The 26,113-nt window shown below is 39.7% G+C and overlaps 1 protein-coding gene across 2 annotated transcripts in view; it reads right to left on the minus strand.

Annotated features, from left to right (window-relative positions):
- cpne8 (copine VIII) overlaps positions 1 to 26,113 on the minus strand; it is a 63,468-nt gene that overhangs the window by 8,331 nt on the left and 29,024 nt on the right. The window contains exons 4-14 of one of the 2 annotated variants that reach the window (XM_017700030.2): positions 25,450 to 25,553; positions 20,788 to 20,827; positions 11,415 to 11,491; positions 8,731 to 8,794; positions 8,092 to 8,195; positions 7,807 to 7,911; positions 7,501 to 7,542; positions 7,309 to 7,384; positions 2,244 to 2,297; positions 1,818 to 1,879; positions 229 to 275 (exon numbers count right to left, since the gene is read on the minus strand). In XM_017700030.2, the coding sequence (XP_017555519.1) occupies positions 229 to 275; positions 1,818 to 1,879; positions 2,244 to 2,297; positions 7,309 to 7,384; positions 7,501 to 7,542; positions 7,807 to 7,911; positions 8,092 to 8,195; positions 8,731 to 8,794; positions 11,415 to 11,491; positions 20,788 to 20,827; positions 25,450 to 25,553 (775 nt within the window). The other variant, XM_037543089.1, reaches the window with a different exon arrangement.

The following is a 26,113-nucleotide window of genomic DNA, read 5'->3' on the forward strand; positions in this document are numbered from 1 at the left end:
CCCTGGGTAACTTTTTGCACCACATAAGCTATCAGCATTCTGTTTATAGCAAATACTATGCATCTGAACTTCATTTGAGTTTGTGGAGAAGTCTGTCTCAGTCTGGTATGGAAGCATGGCAAAACTACACACAGAGCATTGGGGTGCATCAAAAAGACTTATCATCACATAAAATCATCAGATGAAAGCATTTAATTATAGCATAATCTTTCAGAAAGATAATCTCACCATTTGATGCCGTGAAATCGATTGCCACTGTGAAATTAATCTGAGTACTGCAAAAGAATACAAAGTGACAGAATGTATGAGAACCTTTGTTCTTGATAACAGTTAATTAACATAAAATGAGTAATAAGAACTAAAATAGCCTTTTTGCAAAATAAAAAAAGAAAAAAGAAATGGTGGAATTCCATTCCATGATTTCCATATGGATTCACTTTTATGGTCACGCACATGCACTGTACAGAGTTTCAACTTAAAACGTTTCCTTCTTTTGCTATGAGCTGATATAAAAATGCATTATTCATGCATTATATTTGTGCTAAATTTAGAGAGGTGTTTCACCATCTGAATACCAAGTATCATCAGGGATGTTCATCCAAATATAATTCTTCTAGTGTTTGTTCTGCTGTTTAAGAAGCAGGTCTTGTGTTATGAATGTTACTCGGTCTCAGAATAGACAATGCTATTTTTAGCTGGGGTTATTACTGCGTCTCTAATGTAGCGTGGCCCCTTGTCAGTGAATGGACAAGGTAAGGAAGAGAGGGGGGCAGGGCATTTTCCATGCATACTAAAGCCTCCACTGTAGAGCAACAGTCATTGCTGGCTGAATATAATGGATAATTATTGGGTAAAGCACTTTGGTTAGCAATAATCAAACAGACGTAAATACGCTATGTAATACACATAAGTACAGGACTGTGCAAAAGTCAGAGACCATCTTCCATTTGTTTAATATTCAGATGAAATTAATTAAAGGGTTTTTTTTTTTTTTTGAGAAAATATTTCTGAGGAGATTACAATTCATCAATCCACTTGCAAAAGGAAGGGAAAGAAAGTGAAGAAAACAAGGGTTTCCAAAACTGGAGTTCAGAAAATTAATAAACAATACAGAGAAAATGGGATTCCTAACAGCTGTGCAAGACCTGGTACCACCAAAACTTTTACCATCAGATAAACAGCACTTAAAGCTCAATCTTTGAGAAAGAGGAGAAAATCAAGCTATACTCCTGATTCAGATCTGAAAAATCCACAGGTGTTTCTATCCACTCTTCTATTAAGAGAACTCAATGCAATGAGTCTGCAAGGATGTGTAACTGTCAAGAAGCTGTTAGTGAGAAAAGAAAATGGACAAAAAAGAAGAAACTTCACAAATCAAACAAAGAATCTGTTGATATTCTCAGAACAATGGACTGACCACCCCAGAGTCCAGACCTCAACATCACTGAATGTGTTTGGGAGTATTTGGATAATGAGAAGCAGAAAACACAACCAACTTGTAAGACTGAACTTTATTCCTTTATTCCTATTTGTATTCCTGCAGATTTCTTTGAAAAACTGAACGTCTCCTGAAAAGAATGGGAGCTGCACTAAATAGAGGACACAATAAATACTGAAAATTTTAGCATTATATTTATTTGTTGAGGTTTCTGTTTAATTGTCTTATCATGCTGAAAATTAATATCTTGTATTTCATGCCTCTTTTGAGTATAAATGAATTAAATGAAGGATGGTCTCGGAACCATATGAGTGAATGCACATGCATACACACTCAAAGTAGTTTGCACATGATGACACCTGGTGTTTCTCATGCTCACCCTCCTTTGATATAGTCCAAAAAGGTGACTTCAACGTCTATGAGGCACGACAGCAGTGTCACCTGTTGAGATGAAAGTTTGGTAACACTTCCTATTTACAGCCCTCAAAGACACCATTACACTTTCAATAAGCAATGCATACTTGCATCATAAACATTATATAAATATTCATAACTGCTGTGATGATGTCACTCACTAGGGACAAAGAGTGACAAATCAGAAGTGAGCTACATGGTCATTTATGAATGTTAATACACAGCTTATGAAGGCTTTGTGCATTGCTTATGAAGATATAATGTAGGACCTTCAATAAGAAGTCTTACCAATAATGACATTTGTTAGAACATGCCTGCGTTCTACCTTCATCCTCAACCTTTCACTCGTCTTTGAAAGAATAAAGTGTATGCACTTTGAGAATGTACTCACAGTTCCTGAATTGAGGTATTTCTTCTTCTTCTTCTTTTTCTTCATGTTTAGTACCTGAACAGAAACACTTGCTGTTCACTCCACAGGGATTTGTTGAGCAGAACAAGAATTTGTCATCTGACTAATAAAGGCTAGGCAGCATGAATGTGGTGACATGGAATTGAAAAGCAATGAGCAGATGCTGAAAAAGCTGATGGCTGGCATAAATTGTTAAAAGCAATATTGGATAAATCTCCTCCCACAGATTGACGGGTCACTGAGAGACCAACGGTTTATCCTTGTGGCACAAAGTGCCCTCGACCCTGAAGTATTCAGCAGACTAGCGTATGCACTGAGAGCTTATCGTCTGTGGGTGAAACAGATTTATGGTCCAGTCAAACGGTGCTCATAAAGAATTCCAAAACAACAGCTGAGGTGCCATAAGGAGGCATCAATCACGACAAGTGATAAGGTGGAAGAGAGAATAGGACAGAAAGAAAGTGAGAGAGAAACAAAGAAAGAAACAATCTCTTCCTCTCGTGGCCAAAACAACAGTATAGTAAACTGTTAAAAGTCTAACCCCCAACAATGACCCCTAAAGCAAGAGTTCAGCTAAATGTCAAATGTACACGCTTTTCTTTAGATTTGCACTAGAGCTATGAGGCTAATGTAGCTATCAAGTAATGATTACCATTGTGTAAAATGCATGTGCTGAATCGTCACACGCTTGTCTCAAACATCATTGTGCTGTTAAGTAATCTCAACTTGCTTATGTAGTCTCTGCTGCTGTATGCATTGCTTATGAAGATATAGAAGAAAAAAAAATAAAAATGGACAGATGCAAGTCTTTTTAAGATTACTTACAGCTGAATTTTGTACATTTTGGGTATCTGAGGATTTTGAGACCTCCCTGGTGGAAATGTGTAACTGCACACAACATGCAGAAGAATATTTAAAGAGTTTATTTGCCAAAAATGGACGTTCAATTTAATGGATTTTCATAAATCATCATCATCATCGTTAACCGCTTAATCCATATAGGGTCGCGGTAGCAGTTGGGAGAGCAGAGAATCCCAGATGGCCCTGTCCCCCGCAACTTCCTCCAGCTCATTCCCAGGGACCCCAAGGTGCTCCCAGGCCAACTTAGAGATGTAATCCCTCCAGCGGGTCCTAGAACGACTCCGGGGCCTTATCCCGGTAGGCCGAGCGTGGTACACCCCCAAAGGGAGGTGTCCAGGGGGCATCCGAATCAGATGCCCGAATCACCTCAGCTGGCTCCTCTCAATGCGGAGGAGTAGCGGCTCTACTCTGAGCTCCTCCCGGACGGCCGAGCTCCTCACCCTATCAAATAGAATGTAGCCCACCACCCTGCAAAGAAAGCTCATTTCCGATGCTTGTATTTGCGATCTCATTCTTTTGGTCATTGCTCACAGCTCATGACCATAGGTGAGGGTCGGGATGTAGACCAACCGGTAAACAGAAAGCTTTGCCTTATGGCTCAGCTCCCTCTTCACCACTACAGTCCGGTACAGTGACAGCATTACTCCTGCTGCCAGTGCCAGCCTGCAGCCGATCTCACAATCCCTCTTCCCATCACTCATGAACAAGACCCCGAGATACTTAAACTCCTCCACCTGGGGCAAGTCCTTTTCCCTTACCTGGAGCTAAGTCGTCAGGAGCAATATGCTCCTGGTAGGGTCTCCCAGGGCGAACAGGTCTGGAGTGAAGACCCAGACTAACACGATCCAAAAAAAAACCCACCATGAAAAACAGGCACAGAATACCTTGTACCCTGCCCGTGATAGGGTCACCGGGACCTACCCCTGGAGCCAGGTCTGCGGGTAGTATCCCCTGGCAAGCGCCTGGTGGCCAGGCAGCCCATGTAACCCGGCCAGGCTCAGCTTGAAGAGGCAACGTGGGGGGACCATGTGGGCCCACCACCCGCAAGGTCCAGCATGGGAGAGAGCGGTACAGTGCTGCACAGGCAGCAGGAGATTGCAGGGGGGGCTTTGGTGGCCTAGGCCCTTGTGGCAGAAAATTTTCATAAATCATGTTTTTTTATTGTGCATTCCAGGTAATATCAATCAAACTGCAGTTGGGTTGTTTTGATTAGGTAAAACTAACTCAACAAAACACAGATAACTTACAAAATAAAATTGTATTTATTTTTTATTTATTTATTTATGGTTGTTTGTCAAAAGCAGATCATTCCATTGGTCACTTCATGTTTCAGAGTTACAATATTTAGTACAATATTTAACATTCTTTAACATAAAACAAGTAGGTGAAGTGCTGAAAACTGCAACAAAAGCAACCCATTAATGGTCAACATTAAACATTAATAAGATCATACCTTATTAATCCTAAAGTTGAATCTTAAATGGCTCACTGCTCAGCAGCCATTATTTTAAGACCTACGTACTGCACTTTGTAGGGAGAAGGGAGCCATTTGAGATTCTGCCTAACACTGCTCATGGCAGTGTTACATCACCTGACCCAAATACTGTGCACTAATTCACTGAATGAATTTTACCGGATTCAGAAAGCTAGAGTTTGACCGTTTCTGCTGTAAAACTTGAATTTGCAATTTCTTGAAAATGGACAATAATGGCTTTTTCTGAGAAAACGTATTTAAGGTTAAGAATGCACTGTACATTAAGAATGATATGTCATGACAGTCAGCTCGTTTCTCAAAGATTTTTAATTACTATTTCAGGCTTTACAGGGTGACTCGCAGCAGCACACCCAAACCTGGATTTAAGAGTGTTTTATTCCTTCAGAATCAACAAAAACATCTTGCACATTGCAGCTTTAACAGCTTTACACATTATGAGGAAACTGTGTGATGATTGAGGCCTGCAGTTTGTACAGTGTAAATTGGTAGCATAAAAGGTTTCATTACTTATTTGCCACATTAGTCTCAAAGTGCAAAACTAAAGAAGCAAACTTCTAGATTTGATTTTTGGCCCAATTTTAAACACCTAGACGAAAAAGCAGCCAAGGATAGATACCATGTTTACTTATAGGCAAGTACCATTTCTTATTCCCAGCCAATGTGAACCATTTTTCAGAACCAAACACTCACGTGCATCTAAACAAAGGATGCTTTCTCTCTCCCTTGGTGTCTGTCTGTGTATGTGTGTGTGAATGTGAAACTGATATGGAAAGCCAGAAAGAAAACATTACAGCAGGAAAGCAAAGTGTGTGAGTATATAGGTTATAAGTCCCCAATAAGCCCTCCAAAGTCTAAGTAAACATATTTTTCACATGGATTTTTTTTTGTTTTAAGCGACATATAAAGAAATGAAAGATAACATAACAAGTAGATGACATATAATATAGTAAACATAAACCAATATTAACATAATCTAGTACATTTTATATGATTTATTTAGAATATAATGAAAGAACAAAAAAGAAAACCTGGAAAGGGCTAAGAAAGGCCCCCTGTAATATTTAAGTTTCTAATGAGCTCAGGCATTGTTTTATTTCAGAAATGTTATTAATTTTAGCATTTGAGTAGCTTATGAACAACATAAATAAAATAACATAAAAATAACAAATATTTAAACTAGGTATGATTATTTATAAAAATGTCTTAATGTTATGCATTCAAGCCATTGACATAGGTCAGTGCACTTATTAAGAATTTAAGTATTTTATCTAATTACACACAAAAATCAAAACAGTTTGGATTGGAATAATAAACAATTTTTCTTGAGGTAGGTTTGATGTCTGTAAGGATCGGCATTGACAGTGTTCCAGTTAAGCCCACCTTGTAAATTATTGCTAACATTTAAAAACTACAAAACCCATATTTTATAACAATATTGTATATAAGAAGTTTTTAAAAAGGATAACTGCTGACATGCAACAAAAAACTAATAAAGCTGGTATTAATAACAACATGTAATTGACAATTCTTGTATGTGTAAAGATCACTCTCAATACATGTAAATGTGAATCATGAAAAAAAAAAAAAAACAAATCTTGAATGTGGTCTATAATACTTTTTGTAACTAAGTCTTTTATATAATCATATAACTGGAATTTTTGCGAACCACTATGATGAGTTTTTGAGTGTTTTTTTTTTAATAAGAGCCCAAACTGTCCAGACTGCTATTGGTAATTTGCCGTTTAGCTGTTAAATCAAAGAAGCTCTTTTTTGAAATGGGAAGTAACCAGGGCTGAATGATACAGAAAAAATATTGAATAGCGATTTTTCTGGCCAACACTGAGATTTTTTTGCCTATTTCTGTAGCCTTGAACTCAAGTATTTACATTTTTTCTGGCTTTAGACTTTAATACTGAATATGCCAGTGCCAACTGCTGGTTTTTCTCCTTCTCATTGGTCTAACTCCTTTACATGCTGCTCACAAGTTCCATGTTATTATTTTTCTCATTTGTTAAGACATTGTTGATTATGTAGGCTATAATTAAAATTGCAGCTCTTGTGGTTTGAAAACTTCACTGTTTCAAATGGCACATATGATATAAAATGATTAATCTTTAAACCCATGGAAGCAACATGTATCTATATTTCACAAGTATCTTAAGACAAAAAAATGTGTTTACTAGGTTTTTTAAATACTTTTTAAAAAATATTTATCAACAAAATGCAAGTGAGCTTATTATGGTACAAGGGTTTACTGGGGGCTTTTCACCTATAAACTTGTCTTTACCTTGTATCTACACTCACTGTCTATTTTATCAGGTTCAACTCTAGCAACACTGCTGTGTCTGATCCCCTCGTACCAGTGCAACACATACCATGCCAGTCTGGCTGCAGTGCTGACAATGATCTACATCTCATGTAATACCTGCTCTGTGGTGGTCCAGTAGAGGTCCTGACCACTGATGAACGGGTGAGAGGGGGCTAACAAATTATACAGAGAAACAGACTATAGTCTGCAACTGTAAAACTACAAAATGCACCTCCATGATAAGCTAACCTGATAAAAAAGACCATGAGTGCAAATACAATGAAGCTACATCTAATAAAGAGGCCAGTAAGTGTAGATATATGTGTGTGTGTCCCTCATGGTACATGTGAAAATCTCTGTAGACATTAAAGCATGTGACTCACCTCCCACACATTGAACTGAGATTGGCCTTTAGACAGCTCCCTATAGCTAGTCTTGAACTCTCCAATATAGTCATGCCTATGGAAATAAGCATATTAGCATATTATTGTTTCGTCTTTGATTATGCATATTAGAGCATATGGATTTTCATTGAAAAAATTGTATCATGAGAAAAGAAATCTTCATCTCCATACCCTCCATCCCTGTCCCAGTCATACACTTCAATCTTTATTGCTCTGTAAAAAAAAAATATATATATATATAATTCTGTGTAGCAAATTATGTAATTGGGTAATTACATTTAAATCATTATTTAATGTAAATCAAATGTATTTAAACTGATAATAATAATTCAAATTGTAAGATTATAAGTTCTCTAATGGCATTTACAGTATCACTACATAACATCAATAGCTATTTATACCAAAATGTCATCATGACCATGCAAGAGCATGTGTTTTGCAGTAAATATGGATTAGCCTTTAGACTAGTGAACAGACCTGTCATAGTCACCGTTGCACAGGGCTCTGACTGGGATTTTGAAGGCCTGCCACACAGGGTCCAGAGTGTTCTTTACCACTTCAGTCTTATGGCAAATGGTGTATCTGTTCAATGTCAGACAGAAGACTCACAAACTTTTCTGTAGGGCTGAACATCAAACATTAGCACTTAATCTATCCCCATTCTAATCCAGAGAATGCTGGGGAAGATCGTTCAGATTAATCACTGCAAGTTTTGTTAAGACTGTTGGAGGAGCTTGTGAAAAACGAGTTGTTGAAACTCACGTTCCATCTTCGTTGCTGCGATAAAAGATGAGGAAAGGGTCGGACTTGCCAAAGAAATCCTTCTTGTCCAGTTTGTTTCCACAAAATTGCAGCAATACGGACTCCTAACATAAAGAACATAAACAGCTGTAGAGTGTCCCCAGGCCCTGCCTCTCTCAGCATGTATGCGAGTGTGTTTGTGTGCATCCAAGCATGTTGTGCATTCATTATTCAACAGGAAACTGTTTTATACAAACCACAGAGGCACATACCCAGTACATTACAGCTGTGAAGAGAACTAAGAACAGAAAGAAGAAGATGAAAAGTAGATGAAGAAGATGAAGAATAAGAATAAGAACAAGAAAAAGGTAAAGGATGAGTAGATGGAGGAGCAGAAAGTAGAGAAGAAGAAGAAGAAGAAGAAGAATGAGGTGGAGAGGAGAAGTAGAATGAGAAGTAAAAGGATGGGAGGAGGAGCAAAAGAAGAAGAAGAAGAAGAAGAAGAAGAAGAAAGTGGAGGGAGAGATGTAGAAAGAGAAGTAAAAGCATGGGAGGAGAAAGAGCCAGAGGGGAATGAGAGGATTAAGGCAAAGAAGAAGAGGAAGTAGAAGAAGAAGAAAGACAACAAACACAAAGTAAATGAAAAGAGAGATAACTCACTCTGCAATTTCCAAGTTCTTCTGCTTTTATGATGATGGTTCCACAGTTTTTACCAGGAATGCCCCTATAAAACATTTCAGTGTAGTAATAAGTATTCTAGTAACATGTGGAATCAAAATGTCATAAAAAGCATTAATAACACAGACATTATGGTCCTTTCCAAGAAACCATCACATGAACTGTTCTACTCAAATGTAGAACACAATGTAATACTTGGTCAATACAGTGCTTAACTGATGACCACAGGCTGAACACTTGAGACTGGTGACAAAACCTCAGCTGAAAAGAATGATTAAAGGATCATGAATACCATACACCAAGAGACAAACTGAAGCCTTAGTTATGCTGTGCCTTGAGTGGTTGTTTTCAATTTCACTAAGTAGCTCTGTGTAATGTCATATGGATGATGAAATGGATGTAGACAGAAATCGATGGATAATTGAAGCAAGTCCTTTAATCTGGTTTGAATGTGCACAAGCCCCTTTGGTGCAGGGAGAGAGGCACTCTTCTAAATTAACTCACAACACACGTACAGCGTTCAGCCCTCTTGAGTAGGAGAGAAAGGGAGAGAGAGGAAGGGAGGGGGGGGCAGAGGAAAGCAGTGTTGACTCGTCTTGATTTTAGTGGTTGTGATGCAGAATTACTGAGCAGTCAAGGCCGATGTGGTTTACTATTAATATCAAACACATAGGTAAAGAGGCACATCACTCCAACTGCTGTACATACTGAAAAACAAAGTGCAAAGGGGTTCTTTGGAGAGACACCAAAGAAGAACCACCTTTGATTCCTTAAAGAAACTTTCTACACATGGTTCTTTAACAAGCCATTTCTGTAAATGAGATGTGTGAGAGTGAAGAACCTTTTTAAAGTTTAAAGACCTTCACATAATGTACAGCCTCCACAACAAAATGTATAGAACCTTTATACCTTCTTTTTCTAAGTCTATTCTACTGAAAGTTTATTTAGGAAGCAAAAGTGGTTCTGCCATGGCGTATTTTTAGGCTTTGCTATGTGAATAAATGGTGAATATTCAGAATATGCTAAATGAAAAAATGCTTATCAGCTGAACTTGTGAACCAATATGTTCAAATCATGTATGAGTATGTATTATATGGGTAAGTGTATCTTAGCGATGAATCAGTGATGAATGAATGAATGAATGAATGAATGAATGGATCATATTGAATGATTGGACTATTCATGAATGAATGAATGGACTATTCTACTGACTTAAAAAATATATACAAATAAAACTATAAAATTTTTTTAAAAACAATTAAGTATTCAGACCTGAGATACTTACAATGATTGTTATGATCTATTTAAATGCAAGTTATTCATTGAGATTGTAATAAGTTAAATAGATACTAAGGTATCTTTTATAGAGTACTTTTTATGATGACATGACTGTCTCAAACCCTACATTTCAACCTGTGAAAATAATACTTAGATTTTTTTGTCATAATTTTCAGTGTTATTAAAAAATATATTTTTGAAAGTTGTAAAATTGAGAACTATCGTGATTTTAATTTTTACATAAAAACTCGCTGTCCCATGTTTTCATGTCAATACTGCAACACAAAGAGTTTTAGTCCTTAGGTACAGTCTTATTTTAGCCATACCTTAGCATTTTAGAGCAGGAAGTGAGACTCCATCCCTGTCTGGCCACATGGTGAGCAGTTAGATCTCATTGTTTTAAGCTAAAAGTGTCTCGAAGTCTGAAGTCTAGGGTGGAACATTAATAGTTGTCACTACTGAAACACACATTTTCTGCAAATAAGTAACTTTTTTGTGTTTTAATGAAATGATTGATTTTATGCGCATACAGCTGCTCAAAGCTGTGTTTGCTAGTCATTTACTGGCTTGTGCTTTTTAAAATATGCTGAAAATGAGCTTAATTTGCCACTACCGAAGTGGTCACTATCGAAGCTGTCACTACTGAAGCAATCACTACCGAAGTAGTCACTACTGAAACATTTGGTAAAGTTTAGGTAGTGTTACTGTTGTACTGATAGTGAAAAAATGGAATGTTCAATTATTTGTTTGAATAAAACACATATAATTAAGGTGTTGGGTAATTTAAAGGTAAAGGAATTTACTCTAAGTCAGTCAAAAGTCCAAAATGTGTTTTCAAATCTTGAACGACTTTGAACCAATTCGGTAGAATGATCCATATTTCTATAATGATCCACAGTACTAGTGGGCATTCAGGCTTGACTGAATGAATGAACAGGTGACTCTAACAGAGAAGAATGGCTGAGTGAGTTGTATTAATAAATGAACTTGTTTGCAGAATGAATGGATCTATGTGTTCAAAGAGTATTCTAGGTGCTGCTGAATGAAGCAATGTTCAGTTATATAACGTTCTGGGAGAGGCACACTGTTACATCATCATGTAGCAGTGCCCAATGTGTCACTGTACACTAAACCACAATTCATTCATGTATGTAGACACACAGTGCCTTAGGAACACACACACACACACACACACACTCAGGCATACAGAATATGTACACTCCAATGCATCACTTCATGCATGAACATGTAAACATACAAACTGGAATTAGGACATTCATTTGTTATCAAAATTGATGTACAAAACCCTGTTAGACTAGTATTGGCTCATTGCTTTTAGAGTAGAGAAGGAATGACAGTGGTGGAAAAAACTCAACAGCCTTACTAACATGAGGGGTCTCTCCATACGGCTACCTGGAGAACCAACCACCTCTCCCAGAGTACAGTACATCTGGCCCAAGAAGTCCTAAAAACATAAACACATAAACATTTGTTTTGTTTTTTAACAAAGTCAAGACACTGTTCATGTATATATGCAATACTATGCAAAAGTCAGAGAACCCTGTGAACATTTATTTTCAGTCAAGACATCCATTTTCAGTCACTGCTGAAGCGACATAAAATACAGAAAATTACACAGAAGCCTCATCAACTAAACATAATATCAGAATTTTCAGCATATTTTGCGTCCACTCTTCGCCTTTATTACTGCTTACATTCTTTTATGAGACTTGCTTTCAGTTTTTCAAAGAAATCTGCAAGGATATTTTCCCACACCTCCAAAATTCAATCTTAGAAGTATCTTCTGCTTTTCATGATCCAAATAATTCCAAACACATTCCGTGATGCTGGGGCCTGAACGTCAGGGTGGTCTGTCCACTGTATTGAGAACACCAGGAGCTTCTTTGTTTGATTTGCACATTTTCTACTTTTCTTCCTTTCCTCAGTAACGGCTACTTGACAGCTTCACATCCTCTCAGACTTAGCATTGAGTTGTCTTTTCACAGTGGAAGGATGGACAGAAACACCTGTTCTTCAGTGGTCAGGACCCCCATGCACCCTCATAGAGCAGGTACTATTTGGGTGGTGGATCATTCTCAGCACTGCAGCAACACTGACATGGTGGTGTGTGGTGCTGGTCTGAGTGTATTAGACACAGCAGGGCTGGTGGAGTGTTTAAACACCTCAGTGTCACTGCTGGACTGAGAACAGTCCACCAACCAAAAATATCCAGCCAACAGCGTCCTGTGACCACTGATGAAGGACTAGAAGATGACCAACACAAACTGTGCAGCAGCAGATGAGCTACTGTCTCTGACTTTGCATCTACAAGGTGGACTGACAAGGTAGGAGTGTCTAATAGAGCGGACAGTGAGTGGACACAGTTTTTAAAAACTCCAGCAGCACTGCTGTGTCTGATCCACTCATACCAGCGCTACACACACTAACACATCACCACCACGTCAGTGTTACTGCAGTGCTGAGAATCATCCAATGATACCTATTCTGTGAGGGTCCATGGGGGTCCTGACCACTGAAGAACAGGGTGGACCAGATGGACTACAATCTGTAATAATTATATATATATATATATATATATATATATATATATATATATATATATATATATATATATATATATATATATATATATGTGTGTGTGTGTGTGTGTGTGTGTGTGTGTGTATATATATATATATATATATATATATATATGTATATATACACTCACATACATATATATATGTATATCTAACCTCAGTAACCTAAGTCGTCTTAACCTTAGTAACCAAAAATAAATAGTTTTAAAGGTAGGACACACACAAAGGCAAATATAATATCATAGATATTTTTCTGTTGCATATATTACATGTAAGCATTACAAGGGTTTGCACAGGAATACACACTACAATAGGGGTGTGTGTGTGAGTGCTAAGTCTCCAGAGAAGGATGTCATGGCTGATCTGGTCACCAAACAGCTCAGAAAAACAATTTGTCAGAAGTTCTCAGCTGACAGACCAACTAGATTTGTGCTCCCCAGGGTTGGGTCTGTTTAAAGAACAACCAATCTCGTGACAGGATCAACAGTTTTTCCTAATTACCTTCATCCTAATTTTCAGCCATTCATTTGCTTCTCCCAAGAAACTAGGCTGATTTCAGGTCCTGTCTGCTAGTCTGTAATAGTGAAACAGCTGAGCAAAAATAATTAAAAGGCATTTTAAGGCTTATCCAAACTTGTACATTCAGGGGCTGTCATTCACATACACTACTGCATCCAGTGGCTAGCATTTATAGGCCATGCCACTGGTCAGATCAAATGTACAAAGCAACAAAGTTTTGACATCAGCATGTAATAGCCTTGGTGCCAAGATGTACCACCACTCTGTTTCTTGTGCTGTAAGGAGACAGCTAGTAAAATGAATAGGAAGGCTAATCGATATCTGTCAGCAGTTATATTTTAATCTCTTCACCAACCCACCATAGTGCATAGCACATCTTACATTAAAATGCCAGCAGCCTCAACCTCTCCACTTGTTCATGATGTGTTTGATATAATTTAGGGTTAGTGATTAGTGTTAAGTCAGAGTGGATTTTTTAATTGAATCTCATATTCTGACTGCAGTATATATCTGTTATTACAAATACCCCGCCCCCCCCCCCCCCCCCCCCCCCCCCCAAAAAAAAAAAAAAAAGAAATCTGTGGTTGCTGCACATGAACAGAAGAAAAAAAGCATGTGCACCACCAATATTCAGCCAATAAGGACAGGGAGGTTTATCTACCTGCTTGTAAATCATGTCTCATGTCCATAGCTCATAGTGGGCAGTAATAGCATAGCCTTACAGCCAGCTACAAATCTGTGCTCTGCTTAAACTCCTTAAACCTCACCTGCAGACCCAAAGTTTTATTATACAAATATATAACCTAATAACATAAGAACTCAACCAGTTTGTATTGATGAAGTTACTGAATATTAAGCCTTAGTGTGTAATAAGCCTGGGATTTTAAGGGGTTAAACAGAGGTCTTGGAGCGCCAGCATCCAGCACGGTTTGGAGATTTACCTGCTCAAACACAGCCAGTAAACCTGGCAATTAACAGATCTGTTTAATCAGGTGTGTTTAAGCACATAAATCAACTGTGCTCAATGGCCCTCCAGGGCTTGAGATGCGGACTCCTGGAATAAACCACTAGTGACAGTTGATTAGTTCTTAAAAGAGGTAATGGCAGAGAAAACATCACAACTGCCAATTGCATGTCACATTATATGAGGTGCTACAATTGTAATCTTGGCCAAATTTCATGGCAGACTATGAGATATCAGTCATGCTACAGTTCAGGTTATACAGTAAAGATTTTCTAGCAACAGATCGATAATGCAAGAAACTGATGCAGAAGCAGACTTTTGAGCAGATAATGGCAAGGGAAAACAGGAGAACATGGAATGGCCATCCATCCATCTCATCCATCCATTATCCATTATCTCCGGGGTTCGGGTTGCAGGGGCAGCATCCTAAGCAACGAGGCCCAGACCTCCCTTTCCCCAGCCACTTCCACTAGCTCTTCAAGGGGGATTCTGAGGCGCTCCCAGGCCAGCTGGGCGATATAGTCACGCCAGCATGTCCTGGGTCTTCCCCAGGGTCTCCTCCCAGGTGGACTTGCCTGTGACACCTCCCGAGGGAGGTGTTCAGGAGGCATCCTAACCAGATGCCCGAACCACCTCAGCTGGCTCCTATTGACGTGAAGAAGCAGCAGCTCTACTCTGAGTCCCTCCCGGATGACTGAACGTCTCACCCTATCTCTAAGGGAGAGTCCAGACACCCTGCGGAGGAAACTTATTTCGGCCGCTTGTATTTGCGATCTTATTCTTTCTGTCATTACCCAAAGCTCATTACCATAGGTGAGGGGGGAACGTAGATCGACCGGTAAATCGAGAGCCTTGCCTTATGGCTCAGCTCTTTCTTTACCACAACAGACCGGTAAAGAGCCCGCATCACTGCTGACCCAGCACCAATCCGTCTGTCAATCTCCCGCTCCCTTGTACCATCACTCGTGAACAAGACCCCGAGATACTTGAACTCCTCCACTTGAGGCAAGAGCCTATCCCCGACCCAGAGAGGGCTCTCCACCCTTTTCCGCCTGAGAACCATGGTCTCGGATTTAGAGGTACTGATTCTCATCCCAGCTGCTTCACACTCGGCTGCAAACCGATCCAGCGAAAGCTGATGTTCACGGCCTAATGTCCCCAATAGGACCACATCATCTGCAAACAGCAGCGATGTGACCCTGAGGTCACCAAACCGGACACCCTCCATCCCCTGACTGCACCTAGAAAGTCTATCCATGAAAATTATTAATAGAATCGGTGACAAAGGGCAGCCCTGACAGAGTCCAACTCTCACTGGGAACGAGTCTGACTTACTGCCAGCTAGGCGAACCAAACTCCAGCTTTGTTTGTACAGGGCCAGAATGGCTCGTAGCAAAGAGCCATGTACCCCGTACTCCCGAAGCACCTCCCACAGAATAACCCGGGGAACACAGTCGAATGCCTTCTCCAGATCCACAAAGCACATGTGGATTGGTTGGGCAAACTCCCATGAACCCTCCAGAATCCTGGAGAGGGTGAAGAGTTGGTCCAGTGTTCCATGACCAGGGCGGAACCCGCACTGCTCCTCCTGGATTCGAGGTTCGACTATAAGCTGGACTCTCTTCTCCAGTACCCCTGCATAAACCTTACCAGGGAGGCTGAGGAGTGTGATTCCCCTGTAGTTGGAACACACCCTCCGGTCCCCTTTTTTAAAAAGAGGCACCACCACCCCAGTCTGCCAATCCAGTGGCACCGCCCCTGATTTCCACGCAATGTTGAAAAGGTGTGTCAGCCAAGACAGCCCCACAACATCCAGAGCCTTGAGGAACTCAGGGCGGATCTCATCCAGCCCTGGAGCCTTGCCACCAAGGAGCTTCTTAACTACCTTAGCGACTTCGGCCTCAGTAATGGACAAGCCTATTCCCATGTCCCCAGACTTTGCCTCCTCACTGGAGAACGTGTCGGTGGGATTGAGAAGGTCCTCAAAGTATTCCTTACACCGCCCAATGACGTCTTCCGTCGAAGTCAGCAGCACACCATCTCCACTATATACAGTGCTAGTGGCACACTGCTTTCCCCTTCTGAGTCACCTGACGGTTTGCCAGAATCTTTTCGGAGCCGACTTAAAGTCACTTTCCAAGGCCTCACCAAACTCCTCCCACACACGGGTTTTTGCCTTGGCGACGACTGAAGCCGCAGATCGCTTGACCTGTCGATACCTGCCAGCTGCCTCTAGTGTCCCACAGGCCAACCATGCCCGGTAGGACTCCTTCTTCAGCTTGACGGCATCTCTCACCTGGGGTGTCCACCACCGGGTTCGAGGATTACTGCCCCGACAGGCACAAACTACCTTATGGCCACAGCTACAGTCAGCCGCTTCAACAATGGAGGAGCGGAACATGGCCCATTCTGAGTCAATGTCCCCCACCTCCCCCGATATCTGGTCAAAGTTCTGACGGAGGTGTGAGTTGAAGATCAATCTGACAGGTTCTTCTGCCAGACGTTCCCAGCAAACCCTCACTATATTTTTGGGCTTGCCTGGTCTGACCGGCATCTTCCCCCACCACCTGATCCAACTCACCACCAGGTGGTGATCAGTTGACAGCTCAGCTCCTCTCTTTACCCGAGTGTCCAAAACACATGGCCGCAAGTCCGATGACATGACTACAAAGTCAATCATTGAACTGCGGCCTAGTGTGTCCTGGTGCCATGTGCACTTATGGACATCCTTGTGTTCAAACATGGTGTTTGTGATGGACAAACTGTGGTTTGCACAGAAGTCCAAAAACTGAACATCACTCGGGTTCAGATCAGAGAGGCCATTCTTCCCAATCACACCCCTCCAGGTCTCACTGTCATTGCCCATGTGAGCGTTAAAGTCCCCCAGTAGGATAATAGAGTCTCCAGGAGGAGCACTTTCGAGCACCCTTCCCAAGGACTCTAAGAAGGCTGGGTACTCTGAACTGCTGTTCGGTGCATAAGCAGAGACAGCAGTCAGGACCCGTTCCCCAACCAGAAGGCGTAGGGAAGCTACCCTCTCGTCCACTGGAGAAAACCCCAACATACAGGCGCCGAGTCGAGGGGCTATGAGAAAGCCCACACCTGCCTGCCGCCTCTCACCATGGGCAACTCCAGAAAAGAATAAAGTCCAGCTCCTCTCAAGGAGATTGGACCCAGAGCCCAAGCTGTGTGTTGAGGTGAGCCAGACTATATCTAGCCGGTATCTCTCAACCTTGCGCACCAACTTAGGCTCCTTCCCTGTCAGTGAGGTAATGTTCCAAGTTCCAAAAGCCAGTTTCAGCAACCGAGGATCAGAACACCAAGGCCCATGCCTTCAGACACTGCTCGATCCACAAAGCACCGAACCCCTACTACTGCCCCTCCCATTGGTGGTGGGTCGATTAGAGGGGGGACTCATGTAACTCCGGGCACCATGAGTAAATGCCCGGCCACCAGACGCTCGCTGGCGAGCCCCTCCCCCAGGCCTGGCTCCAGGGTGGGGCCCTGGTAACCCTGTTCCGGGCAGGGGACACAAGTCCTGTTTTTGTCTTTTCATAGGGGTTATTATGGATCACACTTTGTCTGACCTGTCACATAGGACCAGTTTGCCATGGAAGACCCTACCAGGAGCTTTTGCTCCAGAGAACATAGCTCCTAGGATCATTCAAGCATGCAAACCCCTCCACCACGATAAGGTGGTGATCCATGGAGAGGCATGGAATGGACATTCTCTAAAATGAACAAAGATTTAAAAAAAAAATCTACACAATTAAATGCTTGAGATTTAGACAAAGTCATTCAGAGTGGTTTGGTGTGAAATGCTCTGTTCTAGAGAAATTTATCAAGTCAGAACTGTTCACAGTGTTGGTGATAGGAACCAGACGTCTGAAGAGCTTCTGCCTCTAAATGCTCCCTCACAAAAAGTTATTACATGATACAATTAAATATATGCTCTCTGATGTCTTACACACTGTTTTATGAAACTTTGTGATAAACTTTCAGCTTGTATAAAAAATGGATCTTATTAATTTTTTTTTGAGGTCTGGGTCGGTCTGAAGTATGTCAGCTAATATATAAGTTCTGAATAAGTTTTTACCTTAATTTATCAACTTCGCTCTCACTCTCTCACACACTGACACACACACAAATGCCATTCTATGCTGTCCCCTATTGCTTGTTTTTAAGTGTGTGTTGTAGCAGCAGTCACATAGACCAACATTTGTGACACTGCTATAGCCCTGTCATAGGCTGTCTTTGGTTGCAGGGGCACTAAATTGGCTCCTAAGGAACACATCATATTAAATGTTTAATAAACAACGCAATGTTTAACCCACAGCATAATAATTCTTTTAAGATTGTGATTTTTTTGTGTAAGACCATCATAATTTTTTTATCATGATGAAAATCACACAGTATAAAACTGCCATTACACTGCCAAATAAACCATGATAAGAAAATGAAAATAAAAGAATATGAATGATCTTCAGCTCCATACCTTGAATCCAATTTCCAGTCCTAGACTTTGTTTAAGCCCCCGTTCACACCTGGCCCTAAGTGCAGGTGTGAAAATGGTCCAAGGTGTCTTGGAGATGCTGTGTGATCTGATCACTCAAACCACCTTCAGAGGTGGTCAGGGACATAAACAGCCACACAACATTTATAGTGTGAAGACTAAAACATCCTGATGTGTCCCTGAAAACACTGAATGATCCACCTTAATCAGCTGTGTCATCACAGGAGAGGTGTGTAGTTTTTTCTTCTTCTTCTCCATTGGTTTATAAGTTATGTTAGCTGTCCATGTGGATGTTTGCGCAGCCCATACATGTACACAAACAAGGACTCTACAACTATTGTCTGACAACAAAGACAGTGACAGACTATCCTATGGTACACTCTCTCTAGTCACAAAATCCAATCGTAAGCAGTCACTGGAGATGCAGTCGAGACATGAAAATTCCACGTGTAAATGGCTATAACTCTCTCTGACTACTTGTGATCACTTGTGATGGATTGTATGATCAGGAATGAACATGGTGTAAGTCAGAGAACAGGGTTTGTTTTCCATATCCACTGAACCATGAACTCCACTTCCCACAGTGCATAGCAAAAACGAGAAAGAGCTATGTTTAAATTTCTGTTTGACAATCACATGGCTACAGAAACAGCAGTTAGATTACCAAGTACTGCTCTTCACTTATTATACAATGTAACACAAGTGGGCTGTTTACCAAAAGACTTGATGAGGTTGCGTGACGCTCTGTCAGATAATGGCATTCACACTAAGGCAGAAGCAGCCTATAGCCCTCAGTTGCCAACGGTCTGTTAACAGTCTGTGTTTGTTTTGTCCTATAGCACCTTAAGGCAAAGCATTGCATGGAAAGAAAGAGCTGTTTTCTTCTTGTCACTGAGAAATGAGGAGATGATGAAAAAGGAAATCTTTCTTGATCATTTTAGGTGCATTCGGAGATATTAAGTGACCTCTATTTGTGACCTTATCAAGTGAAGGGATCTTCTGCACATTTCATTTACAGCCAATGGCTGCACAGTCTTTGTCATTGACAAATGAACATACACTCACTCATACAAATATATATATATATATATATATATATATATATATATATATATATATATATATATATATATATACACACATACACAATTGCCCTCCAAAAATAACCATGAACAAAAAGCAAAATAGACTGTAAAAAACATTCTTCATTGCATATCCTTGAACATCCATATCCAACCTTTATTTGACATACAATAACTGAAAAGGAAATAAATATTTTTCTCAAATCTGTGTGTGCCACAATTGTCTGCACCCCTTTATATAATAATATGTGCAGCCTCCCTTTGCAAAGATAACAGCTCTTCTCCTATAAAGCTTACGGAGACTCGAGGACACAGGGCAAGTTATCTGAAACCATTCCTCCATACAGAACCTCTACAGAACCTTCAGATTCTGAGATCCATGCTGTGGACTCTCCTCTTAAGCTTAAGATTTTCTGTGCTGGTGTGTGTGTATTGGTCCTTGACAAAGAGGCTTTCTTCTGGCAACCCCCTAAACAACTTGTGGTTATATGGGTAGTGTCTGTGGATTGGCCAACATTCTGACCCAAAGACTGAACTAATGCAATTTTCCATCTGTTGTCCTTAGACACTCTAAGTTCACTCAAACCAACCTCCTCACTGTGTGTGGGGTCAATATAGATATACATCCTTCTCCCAGCAATTTCTTCATATGCACAGGTGTTTTAAGCTTCTTAATTATTGCTCTGATACTGGAAATGTTTAACTGTTTAGCTATTTTCATGTAGCCATTTTGTGATTTGTGCAGCTCAACAATCTTTTGTCGCACATCACTGCTGTTTTATCTCATATATATTCCCTAGTGATTCAGAAAGTCATGGCTGACCATTTAAGTGTTCCTAATAACTTGGGAGAAGGTAAAATATAAAATATAAATAGGAATATGCTTCAGTTATATTTCACTCTTCAACTGTTGCACACAAAGATTTAAGAAAAATAATTACTTCATGACAAGATTTTGTTTTCATGATGCCTTAAATAAAGGTTAGATTTTTGGGTGTGTCAAATATTTGCCGATATTTGTGGAGTGCACTGTAAAAACACATACAAACTCTTGCAATTTATAAGCCACCATCAGTCACTTACATGTTTGGACAGGTTTTCGCTCTTTGAGTCAAGGTCGTACCTGGAGGGGAAGATAAGAAACTCAGTTAAGTCTGGAACATTCTCACCCAGTCCACCAGCATCACACACAGCACTCTCCCCCTCAGCTACTGTCAGTGCACTCTCTCCCTGTGCCCAACACAAGCTCTGTAACACCGAGAGAAAACACACAGCCTTCGCCAAGCCTTACACAGCTCTACTACTGTAATATCCCTTACGGAAATGATGACCTTACACTGAGTTGTCAGTTAATTAGCCACATATACTTTTGAATCCATATTCATTACTATTTTATCAGGTATACCTATCATATAGGTGCACTTTGTAGTTTTACAAAAACTTGCTGTTGTTTTTTTTATAGTACCATGCAAAGGAAGAGACCCCTTTTCATTGATGTCTAGTCAATTTTTTCAGGAGATACTTCTAGGGAGATTAGATATAATCCACATGCAGTGAAAGGAAACAGTCAAAGGAAAATGTGAAAAAAATGAGAAAAAACTGAAATTTCCTAAACTGAAGTAAAGGTTAGAGAAAGGTATAGAGAAAATGAGTCTTCCCACCGTGCAAGCCTTGGTAGACCACCAATCTGTCACCAGCAGATAAGCAGGACTTAAAGCTTTCCTCTTTGAGAGAGAGGAGAAAATCAAGCAACACTCTTGCTTCAGATCTGAGCCATCTTGCTTCAGAGTCCAGAATTCAACATCACTGAATGTGTTTGGGATTATTTGGATCGTGGGAAGTAGAAAATGCAACCAACTACTAAGACTGAATTTTGATGGTGTATAAAAAAATCTGCAGATTTTTCTGAAAAACTGAAAGCAAGTCTTTGAAAAAGAATAGAAGCTGCAATGAAAGTAAATGGTGGTCACACACTGTAAAAAGTGGGACTGGGGTTAATATTTACTAAATAACTAATAGTAACCTCTCCATAATAAAAAGACTATGTTCAGATAAAAAAATCCAATGCTGAATCCAATGAATTTGAATGTTTTATTAATTGCATTTTACACAGTTTCGGTTAAATAAAAGTAGCTGTGTTATATTGAGTAGATTTAACTTTTGTTTTATGAGGAGCACCAATTATGCAGAAAATCGATAGATTTTACTCATTGGGAGATCATTGGTTTTAATCACCTCACACTTCTGCCCACATGCTGTGCCTCATGGACACCCATGACTACATGTTTTAGGGGTTGCAGTCCTCCAACTTCCCAAAGTTAAGACCTTTTTAATTATTGCTAGGAAACAAAGGATTTCCAAGTATGTTGCTATAGCAGCTCTCCATTCTGTGGAGTTACTGCAGCTACCAAACATGTCAAATTTCCTAAGTTAGCAGCTAGCTAATGCATTTTAGTTTTGATTAGCATAGAGGCACAGCCTGGACTTAAATTACAGATTTTGCTGTTAAGGTACGGATAAAGGCGAGACTCTCTGATGTGTCGACAAAAGACATACTGGAAGAGTCCATCCATATTGAGGAGAGCAGATTACACACATATTGAGCTCCGAGTCGCCACCAACGTTTCACTGTGGAGGTGACAACTGCACGCCTAGAGCTTCTGGAAACTTCGAAAGGATTTAAAATGTGTTTGGTGGATAAATTATTGGTTTATTTGATGTAGCAGAATTTTTTCAATTGGATATTTATTCAAACCTAATTCTGTACTTTGTGAACGCTGAACTCTTTACATGTCAAAACGAAAATAAGCATCACCTCTTTTAGTGACTGTTTGCTCTCACAAAATATGAGACAGCATTTTAGTTAAATTACAATTTTAAAGTGAGACGTGTTGAATTTATTGTAAATCGGTGTGTACATTTGTTAGAGTTGCTGACTAGTTAGTTAAATAACCTAGCTAGCTTAGCTACGTATATACGTTAATAAGTTAATAGCTCTGCTGGATGACCAGTTTACTCCATCTAACCTGTGCTGACCCTGATAGGCTCAAATCTGAATGGGAGACGTTGAGAGACTGACCGGTGTTTGAATGACAGAATAGCAGAAACTAGCAGGGTTAACTATGGTCTGTGATGTGTGGGGCTGTTAGCTTGGTGGCCAGCAGGCTAAGGGGCTCACACACCACAGAGCATGTTCAGTACTTTTCTCACAGGAGTTTAGAGGATAAAAACAGCACTGTTGAGCGATTGGAACAGTTAAAGCTTTAGTTTAATAAGGTCAACTGAGCTGCAGTTTGGCAACTAGCTGGCAAGTGATTTTACATGCTAACAATCCTATATCACCCTAAAGTTTGTGAAATCTGTTCTTTCTTCTCCTTATGTTATATTTTCGTCTTCTAGCCAACACAAATATGCCTGTATCTGTTTCAGTTGTTGAATCTAGTCTTTTAAACCTTAACCAACTGTTTTACCTTTTACAGCCATCCATCAGCAATTGTGCACTTACATGATAGGAGTATATGATCAAATAGCCAATGAGTGTTGGTACAAGTTGTAGAGATCTGCACAGGCATGAAATTAAAGGCTGAATCTGATCTGAGCCCCTCACCTTTGAGACCCAACCTATCAAGACCCTACTTGTACTGCCAAACCTGAACCCAACCCAACTCTACACTATACTACAGAGAGAAAATGCATATGCAAAATTTATACAGTTCTCCTTGAAATGAAAACAATTCTACATCATACAAAAAACACTGATCAGAAAACAAACTCGACCCTGAACAGAGTCTGATGTTATATCTGAAAAATTGGCCTGAACCTGGCTATTTTGTCAGGTTTGGGTCAGATACCAATGCTTTATAGCCCATTTCCAAAAAATCTCCAAGATTTCTGGCTCCATTTGTATCTAAAGTCTTTCTGAAGAGTAATAATGATGTAGCTGTTTCAGACAGAGGACCTGCTAGAGAGGAATTTTATATCCTACAAAGTTAATTCATGCATATTTAGCTTTTTGACTTGCTATTGCTATGCTGAAGCCGCAGTGCTGGCACGTTGACTCAAACAGTGCTCCTGAAGGGATGTGAGTACATGGGCAGGCATTTTTAACTGCAGCAGGAGAGACCCCAGCTCTATTCACTGACACATTATCACAACTAACTCATCCCATATGCTCCTGTGTAATCATCCTTACCTAATGACTATGTGTGTGCGCATATGAGTGAAGGCAAGGTATGAATAAAGACTCATAGTTTATTGTGTATATTGTTTCTTTTTGCTTTTCTTTAAGCAGTGTGACATGATAAACTAGATTATAATTTGAATTCTAATAAATGCCAACAATGCCTTTCAGCAATATTGACATTTGGGGAATTTATTTGGTAAAAACTGACCTATACGTAAAGCATGTCTGCAGGCATGAAACAGGACAAGAATATTCAATAAGAGTGAAATTAAAAACAAACTAACATAGCAATTTCATAGTAATCTCAAATTATATAGAAATAAACATACTGTAACACATACACATTTAAACATACACATTAAAACTTACAAACTTATTCTGGATGTAATGGTGAAAGAGCACAGAGCTGATTAGATGAGTGACTCAGGGCGAAAGGCACATGTTCTTAATGTTCTATTCAACTTTGCCAGACTCGTTCACAAGCACTCCCTCCTGCATGCTTCAGTGCACTGCCACCAACACGCATACAGCTAAATATGCATGCATCCCTACACACAAGAACTGCTGCTGCATAGACACACGGAACAACACACTGTAGACACAAACACAGAAAAAGGCACACTTAGACGTTGAATTTTCATGTGAAAGAGTGGTAAAAAGTGGCGTAACTATACACACATCAGATAAACATTGAAAATGTCGATGACTATACTAGAAGTAAACTGTAACTCATGATTTCACTGTTAATGCCAAGTGTCAGGCCAGTCTACAACACTCACAGCATCTCCATGACAGGTTTGATATCACTTAAAAACATGACATTCTTCTCAATGTGCCAAAAGCAGCAAAACAACAGAGGCAGAAAAGAAAGTCCTTGCCAACACAGACACTATCTGTAGCCACAGTTTTTGAAAGCCAAAGTGCAAAATATAATGCAAAATATGTGACATGCATTTCAAATACATTGCTAAAATGTATCCCAAACACTAAAGTACATTAAGTACAAATACAGTTTAACATGTATTTATATGCATATAACATGTATTTCTATATATATCCTATGACACAGACAGTCAGACAGACATGACATTTTTCAGTTGATCTGTAGTAGTGTACACTGTAGATGCTGTATGTGTAAACTGCGGTACTTGCATATCTGCAGGAAAATATTGTGTAAATGCTTTAATGTGTGTTTGTGGAACTGCATGTGTGAAGAAAGCTGGTGACATGAGTGAATAATTCATTAATATAATTTCTGGGGTGCTGTATATTATATGCTTCAGCGAGTGGAAACAAGCTTTACCAAAGTTTGTGTGTGTGTGTGTGTGTGTGTGTGTGTGCTGATGCACTGAGATGTCTTGAATACTCCTGGGGAAAAACACCTACTCTAAGTTATTCTGTTCTTAGTCATTCTGTTTCCCCTACAAATATGTGAACATAGTACACATGCATGAAAATACACAAACATCCAAGTCGCATTAAAATAAGTGATTTTTAAAATAGTAAAAAATGCCCCATTACACTAATGAACAAACAAGCACATGCACACTATATATACTTACAGATCAAAACGTAGATTCTGCCTCTCCTCAAAGAAGTAATCAAGGATAAACTTTCGCACAAAGTCTGGGTTCAGAGTGTTATCGATGACCTCTGTTCTCCCAAACTACACCAAGCAGACAGCAAGCACAAAAAACAGAACATTTTACCAATGATAACAACAGGAAAACAGGCGCTGATAGTAAGAGTTCAAGCCAAAAAGAAATATAACATAATTAAAAACAGTGCTGTAGTCTTGAGCGATATATCGTCTGTACAAAAAGTCAGAGATCACCCTTCATTTACTACATTTCTAGTCAACTTGGACTTGATCAATAAGTACAGATTATTCATTTGTCAGGATATATTTCCAAAATGTTTAGATAATAAGTAACACTGATTAAAAAATATAGAGAAAACATATATTAGAGGATACAGAGACTTCTAACTTCTAACAACCATGCAAGACAACCAAAAGTGTCACCATTAGATAAATGACACTTAAAGCTCTCTTTGAGAAACAGTAGAAAATCAAGCTCCATTATTGCTTTAGATCTGAAGAAATCCACAGAAAATTTGACCAACTTCTATGTCTGAACTTGCATGTGTGGAAAAATATCTATACAGATTTCTCCCAAAAAGAATGAAAGCTATAATAAAGGCAAAGAGTGGACACATACAATACTG

The sequence above is a fragment of the Pygocentrus nattereri genome, chromosome 11 (genome assembly GCF_015220715.1).
Source record: "Pygocentrus nattereri isolate fPygNat1 chromosome 11, fPygNat1.pri, whole genome shotgun sequence".
In the NCBI taxonomy this organism is placed as follows: Eukaryota; Metazoa; Chordata; class Actinopteri; order Characiformes; family Serrasalmidae; genus Pygocentrus; species Pygocentrus nattereri.